Source organism: Podarcis liolepis (genome assembly GCF_965112155.1).
Source record: "Podarcis liolepis genome assembly, chromosome: 9".
Classification (NCBI taxonomy): Eukaryota; Metazoa; Chordata; class Lepidosauria; order Squamata; family Lacertidae; genus Podarcis; species Podarcis liolepis.
Window position 1 is genome coordinate 21,907,595 of NC_139564.1, and position 12,065 is coordinate 21,919,659.

Genomic DNA, 12,065 nt, shown 5'->3' on the forward strand with positions numbered 1-12,065 from the left:
GCCTTAATGTAATGTGTCAGTGATTCCTTTCTTGAATTTCATAATTAGTTAATGGTACGGTGCTGTCTCACAAAGGGAACTCCAACGACAACTAAATTCAACAGAGAGTGAATTAATCAGGCAAATGGCCATGAATGTGAATGCTTTGTGTACCAGGATGAAACCCTCATCGCAGCTAGGTATTTGAATCCCTGGCAGCATTTGTCTCATTTATCAACATAGAATTTAATCCTGGAGCTTAAAAGTTATTGATATTCCAGCTGAGATCCAGATTCAAATCTGATAGACCTAGCAGGTAAGGGAGAAACAAGGTCTTAGGGAAAGCTCTACCTGTTACTCATCTCTTGGTACAGGGATGGGAGATACGCAGTTATCCAAATTTTGTATATCAACAACTCCCATCATTCCTCACCATTGACCATGCTGGGGCTAATGGGAGCTGGAGTCCACCATCATCTGGAAAATGACAGGTTCCCTATCCCTGTCTTAATGGGAGTTGTGGCAAAGCTCTGATAATACATATAAAGGCTGACCAATGTTCTGGTGTCTCTAAGAAGTCAGGGTGAAGCAACATCTTCCCCCCATCATTGAGACCTTTACCATTTGGGTTTATGTATTTATTTCCTTTATATCTTGCCTTTCTTCCAGGGGGCTAAAGGTGGGTCACCCCTTCCATTTGCACCCTCTCAACAACCCTGTGTGGCTGAAATATAGTGAAATTAGCCCAGGCAACTAACCTGTGTCTCCCCACCCCTAGTCTGATATGCTAACCATTATATCATTTTACCACTACACCACACTAAAAAGGTATCTAGTAATTGCACTTATTGTCCATTTTCTCTGCTTCAGAAATCTAGATTTCTATCATATATGCAGCTCAAAAAGGGGTTTTGATTCTGTCCTGAATGTTTGCATTTGTTCCCTGAAGATAAAGCTCAAGGTGACAGGACCACATACAGCACCGTCAAGCCAAGCATCCCATTGAGGCAAGAAGAGCTCATCCTACTGCAGGAGCAGGTGAAGAAGGGGAAACTTTCTGTGGATGAAGCTCTGGAGAAATTTAAAGAATGGCAGAATCACAGAAGTGGATTAGAAGCGACCCAGCAGGTAGAAGCCTTGTGTATTTTGTGTGGTGCTTACAAGCCAGCTGCTATGTTCTTCAAGGTATCTCTGCTGTTTTAGTGGGTTTCACATTTTCCTTCTTCTCCTGTGTTGTGTGTTTTCAAACCTGAGTTGGATTTACCAGTGTTAGACACATAGGGAGCTTCCTCATGCCAAGTCAGTCACTTTGTCCATGAGGTCCAGTATTATCTTCTCTGAACTGTCAGCATCCCTCCAGGATCTCAGGCAGTGTCAGAGACCAAGCTGAGGAGTGCTGCTCTGATGAGGAATGGTGGGAACCTCCCCCTCCCCCTGACCAGGATCCTGAAGCTGCCCAGGAGCAGCGGAGCAGTATAGATTTGGAGCAGTGGTTTGCAGAGGAACATAGTTTGGAAGACAAAGCTGGGCAGAGTTGAGTGGGGAACAGCTAGGAGAAGAAGAACTGAGAAAAAGAGAGTTAACAGACTCTTGGTTCACTGGAAAGTGTCCAGCCGCTCAGTCCAAGGTCAAAGAGATTAGATAAGGTAGCTACACAGAAGGCATAGTGGTTGCGAGATCAGGTTGCAAGACAAGGAAGTGACGAGGGTGACGAGGGGGGAAGTAGGTGGAAACCTTAATTGGGAGCACCTTTACTTTGAGAATGGACTCTTTACGATATACGATATCTTTATTGTCATTGTCCCATGCAGAACAATGAAAGAACTCTTTGTTCTTTCGCTGTGATAACTAAAGACTCTCTTCGCTTTGTTCTGCTCATCCACGGCCAAAGGGAGGGAGGAAGCCTCTTCCCTCAAAACCTGACAGGCAGAGACCTTTCCATCCCTTGCCACCTGATCTGTTTTACTGGAGATGCCATGAACTGAACCTGGGATCATCTGCAGGCAAAGCAGGCAATTCTGCCACTGACCTGCCCCACTCTTTTGAATAGTTCTACATATAGCCAGGATACAAATCAAATCTTAGGACTTTCATGACATGCATGCATTTTTAATGACCACATCCACATGTGTTTCTCATAGTTAGGGGTCTAGGAGAAATTTGAGTCAATTCACATTCAAAGGCAAAGCTAGCTAATTCACACTTTCCATACAATGTGCAGGCAGAAATTCAAACATCCTTCAAATTTTGCAGTTATCCAAATTTTGCAGTGTCGTTCTGCCACCCAGTAATGTGTACAAAAATACGTCTACCATGCAAAATGTTGCATAAAATGCATACATTGGTGCAAATATCCTAAAAAATGCATGACACTATGGAAAATTGCTTGCAAAAGTGTGTATATTAGGAGAATATATTGGGGCTGATTTTCAGAGTGACCATACTAGTGATGGTAATGCCAAACAGGAAGTGACAGAAAAATCCCTCAAATAAGTCTCCAATTTTTACAGTGTCCTTGTTTGAATTTTATGGGAAAGTTGGTTTAAGGAACAATCATGTTTTCACTAAAGCTAGGCCCTTAAAAGATGAAAGGGAGGAGAGCGACAAGAGTACATGGGCACAGGGCTCATTCCCCATCTGTTAAAGCATAGTTTATTAGACCAAAAGTGCAACATCTGGATTGGATTTATATGTGGGATTTTGCAATGTTCTTAATGAGTGTGGGTGAGGGTTTGGCCACAATTGCTGCACCACCTACATTGACTCTTTTAGTTTATTTGTAATATATGTAATATTGCAGAAGTTTCTTTCTGGAGTCCACCTCACCATTTGCATTTGAGTGTTCATAGAAATTAGCTGGATTTAAAGAGCCCTGGAAATATTGAGACTTCACATAGCTGCAATTGATTTTCCATCATTGTCGAAACAGACAAACTATGGTTAATGTTAACTCTGGTTGGAAACAAGCCAGATTCAAGCCATGGTTTAGCATGACACCCGAACCATTATGAGAAGACTTGACTTGTCCTTCTTTGAGACAACTGGAGTGATTGGGCAGCAAAACTAAAGTTGACAGAACAAAGCTGAACAGGTTCTTCCTAATAACTCATTGCTTCTTGGGTGGTTACAAATACTTCTTTCTTATTTTGGCCATGAAATTCAAGGTAGCTGCCCATATGGATGGCAATTATTGCCTCTTGAGGGAGTGGGTGGCAGCTGTGGAGATATTGCATTTGCTCTTAGAGAAAACTTTCCAGAGATCTTTATGTATCATAACTCTACCAAAATTCTCTTTTACAGCACACACAGACAGAGAGAGATTCCGCCCCCCAATGTCTTTTAAAATGATTTCCTGTGCTAGGAAGCTTAAGTGTGCAGAATACTAAAAAGCCCAACTCCTCCAGCTACTCATTCATTATTTTTAACAATCAACTGCAGATATTGATTTTTGTTGTTGTTTGTGTGTTTGTTTCTTACTTAAGGAAAAAATACGCCAGCTCAGAGACTCTATTATCAGAAAAAGACCGGAGGAGGAAAGCACGTATGGTAAATTACATTTAACTAGCATTTCAATAAGCTGCAGAAGGGAACTGTATATATATTTTTTTTTTTCAAGGCCTGAACCAAAGACTAGTGAAGCCCATGGAAAGATTTTGATAGGCTTCTCCATGGTTTTGTGATGATTTGTCAAATGCGGAGACCTGCCTTCCCATAGAAGAACACGAAATGATTCATAATAGTAATTATGAGCAGCTGTGTGGAATACCAAAATTATAGGCGATGGAATCAAGAAACGTGTTTTGAACAGCAATTCAGTATTTTTGGACCAGGAAATCCTCTGTTTATACCAGGGATGCTCAAAGTTTGAATCAGGCCTCCCTAACAAGTTATAGAGAGTTGTCAGGGGCCGAACAATCCCTGCCCTGAACTACTCCAGTTTGTGTCTTAGTTGCCACAACTCATCAACCAAAACCAAGCACTACAGAAAGGTTGGCAGAAACATGGAGAGGGCTGGAGGGCAACTTTCTATGGTTGCTCCCAGACAGGAGAAGGAATAGCAGTGATCACTTTAGAGGTGATTCACAGTACTCTGTATCCCTCGCCTTCTTTAGTCCGGGGTTGGTCAGAGACTGTGAAAGAATACACTCTGCATTTTTCAACATGAAAAGTGTTTGGTTTCTTTCCATGGGAAGGGCATTTGTATGCCTGTGGGACCTTTCTCTTACCCGGCCTTCCACTAGAAAGAGTTTAACTTTGTTTCCATTTCAAGGTGAACTTAACTAGTTCACACTTTCTGAAAGAATATGAGAACCAAAACACAGCCATCCTTTGAAAGCCACACGTCTCCGAATTTTGCAATGCAGTTCTCCAGCCAAGCAATGTGTACAAAAACGCATATACTAGTGCAAAGCATGCATATAAGTGTACGTATTAGCGAACATAATGTACCAAAAAGCATTACATTATGGGAAACTGCATTCAAATTGGGGGGAACTGCATACAAAAAAATGTACATATTAGAATCCACACAAAAATGCTGATAAATGTTCATGAGGACTTTTTTTAAAAAAACAAATTTTCAAACTGATGTAGAAGTGTGGAGAACTTGATTTAAAATTAGGGAAAAGGAGAAAGTGAGAGAAACCAAAATGGATATATTGGCCCAATCCCAATACACCAACTTCCACTTTCAGTGCCACACTAGTGTAGATAAGACCACAGTGCAGGGATGCAGAGCCCTTTAAGTATCATTGGACACCAATTCCCAACATCCCCATCCAGGAGGGCTAATGATCAGGGATGACAGGAGCTGAAGGACTGCAGGCTCCTCATCCCTGGAATAATGGGGGGAAAATCTGAAATTCTGAGGTAGATCTATGCTCACAATTCTATGAATGCAGATCAAATGGCACTTGGGGAAAGACTAAAAAAACCCACATGACCAGTTGTTGTAACCACATTTTGGCTTACTTTTCTTCCTAACAGACAAAATCACAATTATTCACCATCCAGATGGTAAGTTCCAATACCTTTACCTCATAAATCATGCCTACAGCCAGTCTACAAGGTGCCTCCTGAATAGGCATCTACTGAATAGTATTTTTTTGGTTTTAAAAAAAATAGATGTGGTGCTGGTACTCGCTTTTCTGGTGACTACCATCACAAGAAAGCAGTTTGTTTGTTTGTTTGTTTGTTTGTTTGTTTGTTTGTTTGTTTGTTTGTGTGCTGATCCAAAGATTTTCCACCCACCTCCATTTTGCCAAATTTGAGATGGGTAAAGTTTGATAAAGTGTGGTACATAACCTTAGTAAACTTCAGGTTATGGGGGCATACCAGGAAAGGTCATTGGAAATCTTCTTCTTCTCTTTCTCTCATTCGTTTACCCATCATTGCAAATTAATTGAGCTCTTCCCTCCAGCAATGCACTCTTGGAATGATATGGTGTCATTTGTTAATTAAAAATAAAAAGGGGAGGAGAACAGGCAGCAGGTCTGGGGTCTAATGCAAATGTCCCTGTGAACCACCCTCTAACAAAGCTGGCATTCAGGTGTCCCTTCCATGGCAAAGAGCTCAACAACTAGGGTACCACAACTAAGGTAGCCTTGGGGCTGTTCTTTTGACAGCAGAGGTGCTCAGAAGAGGGCACCTTCAGGAGATCTCTTTTCATAGGAAAAGATATATGGGAGGAAGCCTTCCTTCAAGTAGACAAGGCCCATATTATGTAAGGCTTTAAACCTTGTGTATGCTAGACTCTTATCTTAATTGGATTGCCTGCTGTAAGACAAATATATCAGTACCAAACAGCTCCAAACCAGCTTGACGCGAAAAGTTGCAAGCCTTTTCTTATTTTGATAGTTCCCGTGGCGAGACGAAAAGCAAGTCTTAGTGCTGAAGGCATTGTGTACACCCATCCGTTTCCAAAGCAGGTATGTATCAAGATTTCCCCAAAATTGTGTGTTTTAGTTCTGAAGTTAAATTTCAGAAGTGCTGATTCTGAAGCATATGTTTCCCCATATCGATCGTTAAATGATAATATGTTGGAATGGATGTCCTACAGTCAATTAGGAACTGCTGGAAATAAATGCCATCCTGATGTCAGACCTCAAAACATCATTCTGTGCCCCCACGTACCATTTACTGTATACCTCCAATGGCCTATTCCATATGAGCATTTATTGCAGAATTTGTTGTTTAGTCGTCTTAGTCATGTTCGACTCTCCGTGTCCCAATGAACCAGAGCATGCCTTGGAAACTCTCACTTTCTTCTCAAAGCTTCTCCTTTTTTTAAGTCCATGGAATTTTCTTGGCAAAATACTGGAGTGGTTTGCCAGTTCCTTCTCCAGGTGGATCACATTTGGTCTATACTTCCGGCTATGACCTGTCCATCTTGGGTAGCTCATAGCACGACGTAGCTCATAGCTTCTTAGAGTTACTCAAGCCTCTTTGCCATGACAAGGCAGTGATCCATGAAGGGGTATTGCAGAATGGCCACACTTAAATCCTATGATGACATGAAGAAAGCACTCCCCTCTTGTGCTTTCCTTGTCCAGGTCCCCACCCCACTCTTCTAAAGCAATTATATTTAATGTCATAGCATCATTATGGAGAAAGGAGGATAGGCAGCTTCTACCCAGCAACCATTTAGAGATGCTCAAGTAGTAGCAGTAAGCTTTATCCTCCTCCAAATTTTGCCCCTGCCCCTGAAATTTGGTGGTGGGTTTTGTCCCGCAGCTTTTTTACCCACACCCCTATGCTCCAAAATTGGAGAGGTGTGTTCCATGTTGCTTGGCAGTCCCATTCTGGACCACTTCTGTAAGCTTTTCAAAGGCAGACCCACATAGGAAATCCAACAGTAACAAGTCACTGGGGCATATGCCAGATGCTTGTTTGGTTTAAAATTTTTATTAAAAAGTTTATTATGTCAATAACTACCACTTCCAGATCCTTAACAGTGTTCATGAACAGCATGTGTTATTTCAGACTCTGCTTTGAAACCCACCAGGGAAAGAGCAGGCGTCTCCTGATAACAGAGGTAATGGCATATATACAACACACTTTGCAAACGGACATCGCTTAACTCCCTATGCTTCTTTGGTTCATTTTCATTAATAAACCAGCTTCTTTCCTTTGCTTTATTTAACGCTTGCTGGATATTTGAAATGTTTAAGGCAGGGGCAGGCAGAAGATCAGAGCGATTTTCAGTAGACTTCTTTTATTATTTTACTTTGTATTTCAGACTTCTAAGCCACGTCGCAGCCAGAAGTTATCAAAACAGGGTACAGTAAGATAACCAAGACAGACAAAATGAGAAAGAGAACACAGTTCTCTGGCTCCAAATTATTTAGCAATAAAAAGGTTCCCCTTCCCTAATTGGGTGGTTGAAACAAAGAAAAGCTAAGTTCTCCCTCCGCTGCTATAGGCAGTAAGCCTGTGGGTGCTATTTGCTGGGGGTGACAAGTGGGGCGGGTGATGTTGCAGGCAGTTCCTGCTTTGGGGCTTCTCATGACATCTGGTTGGCCACTGTGAGGACAGGAGGCTGGACTAGACAAGCCATTGGACTAATCCAGTAGATGGGCTCCTCTTATTTTCTTACGTAAAGAATGCCCGGGGTAAACTCAGAGGTGGAATTTTGTGTGAAAAAGGAACATGGGCTCAGTTTTGCTACTGAAAGGAAATTTGCTTGGTGGTGGTATTAAGGTAATATAACTACCAGCGTATGCTGTGAAACATATATGAGCCAGTGTACTGTAACCTGATTCAATAAAGGAAAATAGGCGTCCGTATAAATTACAGTGGTACCTCAGGTTAAGAACTTAATTCGTTCTGGAGGTCCATTCTTAACCTGAAACTGTTCTTAACCTGAAGCACCGCTTTAGCTAATGGGGCCTCCTGCTGCCGCCGTGCTGTTGCTGCACGATTTCTGTTCTCATCCTGAAGCAAAGTTCTTAACCCGAGGTACTATTTCTGGGTTAGCAGAGTCTGTAACCTGAAGCATCTGTAACTTGAAGCGTCTGTAACTCGAGGTACCACTGTACTAGCTGCTTCAGGGCCACTATAGTGCATGTGTGGGTGTCGGTGTCCTTTTACATGGCTGTATTTTCAGCTCACCAATGGGTTAAACTGTATTGTCTTCCAGAATTTCAAAGGTTTGGAATTCTGAGAATGGCTGAAACATTAATTAACTATCTGATCAGTGCAGGATGCATTAGCTGTCATTTAAAAGCTGTGCCTTACATATCTTAGCTACCATTGTCTTCCCCTCCAGCAAAAATTTTTCCCATGGTCTTCTTAATGAGTATGACCTTCTTACTTGGGGTATCTCATTATTCCATTCTGCAGGAATTCTTCTTCCTTTTTAAAATAGCTTTCTCCTCCCTGCCACTGTACATTGCATCAAAGGGGTGTTGTTTGAAATTATTAGTCCTGCTACCTGCGTCTCATTTTCTAATTATTTCTTTTCTACATTCATTATTCCATCAGGTAAACATCCCGAGAGATATAAGTTATTAGATTTGACCGCGCAAGGGAGACAATATAGAAGTTGTATGCTGGGTGCATTTTAGAAGTTTATGCTGGGTGCTTCTTTCCTACAGATTTTGAGCTGTTAGTTGACAGCCTTATATTTAAAAGTCTAGATATTTTGCATCGCCATATTTATCTGTGTTTCTAATGCTAACCCAAAGAATCAACAACAGTTTAAGGGTGCTTCCAAAGGACCTATTTATTCTGCCTTCATTCTGATTTGTGTGCGGGAAGATTAAGCAATATTCTCGCCTGAATAAACATTTGTTCTACTTTGTCTGCATGGAGGTGAGATGGCTTGGCATGAGAGCAACTGCTATCCCACACTCTCCAGGACATTTTACCACCACATCCGTCATCACAAAAAGTCCAGTCCTTTGAGGAAGCAGGTTTGTTGCACAAGACCACCCCATCAGCTATAATTGTGCAATTAGAATTTCCTGGTATGTGGTTGCATCCCACTCCAAAATAGCAATAGTCTAGAACCTGAGACCACATTATGCAGCTGCATCCCATGCTTTGAGTTTATGTCACAGAGCATAATATTATATGTACAACAGTACATATAATAAAGAATATAATATGCATTTTGGGGTATTTTTAGCAGAACCTAGCGGGGAAATCTCACTTCTCATCAGCTGAAAGGAGCAAGACAGGAATTAGAAATCCATGCAGACAAACTTGCCATTGAGGTTTTCAGCAAATTCTATTACTGAGTGGGGGTGGGGAGCTAAGCATTGAAAGCTGGCCAAGAAGTCTTTGTTTTATTCTTATATGCTGGCCTGGTAACAGTTTGTCCAGTAATTGTGTCTTTTTCACCATTCTCTTTAGAGCAGGTTGTTGGACCCCTTGCAGCGATCATTCTGCATCACCAAGAGATGATCCTTCTTTCAGCAAACTCTGCTGCACTAAGTTGAGCCTTGAAGACTGGATAAGCAAAAGTCCCCACCCAACAGGCCTCCTTTTCAAATGTTCCTCTTGCCTTTGTTTCGGTGGATTCTGCAAACAACTTAACAGGAGCAAAACAAATGCTGTTTTCATTCTGCTGGGGAACCTCCAGCCCTCAGGCCTCTTGAGGCTTGCCAGGCATCCCCCACTTAGCCAACAGGGCACTTTTGGCCGAGCCACACCCACCTAACCTACACCTGACACCATATAAGGCATGGGGAGTGGAGCAGGTAGAACCTGGCTTCAGACAAAAGAGGGTTTGCAGGCACCACCAATCAGCTGATTAGCAGCGCCTGCAAAGCCCGATGCAAAGTGCTCTATAATATAGCGCTTTGAAAGGAGCTTCCAAGGTCCTAAGAAACCTATTTCAAAGTGCCATCTTGTACAGTGCTTTCCAAAGTGATCGTAAGTTATTGGACAATTGGACAATCTGAGCTCTTAAAAACAGCAAAAACCTTTGTCACCAATAAGTTCAGAGGCGGAACTTTTTTTAATGGTTCACTGCTTGTAATTGTCATATGATTGCTGCCACCCCATCATATCCCACCAGAACTTAAGTGTTAAATGACCTTACTGGTAACTGCCTAACTGTCCTGATACATGCTGCAACATGGCTTCTGTTTCAAGCAAGAGAAATGAGAGGCGTGTCAATTAAAATGAACAGGTCAGGGAATAAGGCACGAGAGCTTTGCCATTGTCAGCATTCTGTATACATTTTTCCAGTTGTTTCATGCGCATTTCATTTCTGTATATTGCAATGTGCCTTCGTTGACAAAGAATAAGTAAGTATACATGAAACTAAATAAATGATTGGTCCTGCTGTTGACAAACCACTGTAATGATTCCTTTCATTTCCCATCTTTACGGGGGTGAATGCTGTTGTTTCTGTAGCCAAAATGGCCGCACCCATGCACAGGAAGGAGGTGTCAGCAGCACTTGGGAACTTTAAGGTCTGCAGAAGCACATTGACTCTCAAAAAAAGAAAAGAGGGTCCAAAAACTATCCCTACTGCCCCAAAATACATAAACTACAGGGTTTATACAGTGCATGTGAGCATGCACACTGAAGCTGTCCAACTAGTGTCCAACCAGCCTGTCCCAACCTCATCTCCTTTCCCCCACCTCCACTACACATGGTTACACATGGTTCCTCAGCTTCCAGCTGAGGAAGGGTGCCTCTGAAAGCACATATCTCATCAGCTGGCCTGCTCTGTGCCTTCAAATCTCTTCTCAGATGGAGTCATGTCAGCTCTGTGACTCTAAAGACTCTAAACATCAAGCCTGTGGGCCAAACATTGTCCATTTGGAGTTCCAATTTGGCCCAAGATGTTTTCCCCCTGTCAATCAAGTGGTGTCCCCAGACATCTCTTGTCAATGTTTTGGGTCTTTGGCACCTTGCTAGATCAAGATTGAGCTTTCCACTGCTAGCAATTGAGCCTAAGTACTTGTTCGCCTAGGGACGTGGGTGGCGCTGTGGGTTAAACCACAGAGCCTAGGGCTTGTCGATCAGAAAGCCAGTGGTTCGAATCCCCGAGATGGGGTGAGCTCCTGTTGCTCGGTCCCTGCTCCTGCCAACCTAGCAGTTCGAAAGCACGTCAAAGTGCAAGTAGATTAATAGGTACCGCTCCGGCGGGAAGGTAAACGGCATTTCCGTGCGCTGCTCTGGTTCGCCAGAAGCGGCTTAGTCATGCTGGCCACATGACCCGGAAGCTGTACGCCGGCTCCCTCGGCCAATAAAGCGAGATGAGCGCCGCAACCCCAGAGTCGGCCACGACTGCACCTAATGTTCAGGGGTCCCTTTACCTTTACCTTTACTTGTTCGCCAAGTACTCAGTCACATCTCTGAAAAAGACTTTGCCAACAGGCAAATGTTGATCTATGCCTTCCAAGTGCCCTCTTTTCTAGTAAGAAGTGGGCTTTCCCACTGTAGACAAGTGCTCCCCCTCCAACAACATTTTGTTGCAGGGCCTCATTTATTTATTCAAAATGGTAATTTGTGGCACCTTACAGGAATATCTCCCATTCACCAAGAGGAATGATTACAGTCTAATTTTAGCTCTTTCCCCCCTAAGAACATCCAACTGCATCTTTGTACATTGCATTTGCATGTAAATCAGCACTAATTATCGACACCTATTAGCATGATTACAAAATACAATGTTTACATAGAGTATTTGGATTTCAGTGTTTGTTTAATAGATTTCCCAGGATAAACAAAGTGCTAAATTCTACAGGTGCAGCCTCCATTTTATTTACTAAGTAGTCCCCCTATGTTCAGTGATGTTTGCTCCCCAAAAGGATGCCTTGGTTATGCACATGGAATCCAAGTAAGACCAACAAAGGCAAGAAACTGATCTAAACCAAGCTCAGTTTAAGTTAACACACACACAATTTAAGTACAGTGTGATGTAGTTGGACTAGGAACTGGGAGACTAGGGTTCAAATCCTCACCCCGTCATGAAACTCTCTTGGTGACCTTAGGCCAGTCACAGTTTCTCAGCCTAACCTACCTCACAGGGTTCTTGCGAGAATAAAATAGGGAGAAGCATGAATATACCTTTGAGCTTCATGGGGAAACACTAGGATACAAATGTGATAATAAAAGAAAGAAACAAG

The 12,065-nt window shown here is 42.5% G+C and overlaps 1 protein-coding gene across 1 annotated transcript in view; it reads left to right on the plus strand.

Moving 5' to 3' along the window:
• BANK1 (B cell scaffold protein with ankyrin repeats 1) overlaps positions 1-10,280 on the plus strand; it is a 172,802-nt gene extending 162,522 nt beyond the window's left edge. The window contains exons 12-17 of the mRNA XM_083459213.1: positions 929-1,107; positions 3,462-3,525; positions 4,966-4,995; positions 5,836-5,906; positions 6,961-7,012; positions 9,334-10,280. Coding sequence (XP_083315339.1) covers positions 929-1,107; positions 3,462-3,525; positions 4,966-4,995; positions 5,836-5,906; positions 6,961-6,972 — 356 coding nt within the window. The 3' untranslated portion in view covers positions 6,973-7,012; positions 9,334-10,280. The remainder of the gene's footprint in view (positions 1-928; positions 1,108-3,461; positions 3,526-4,965; positions 4,996-5,835; positions 5,907-6,960; positions 7,013-9,333) is intronic.
• The last annotated feature ends 1,785 nt before the right edge of the window (positions 10,281-12,065 follow it).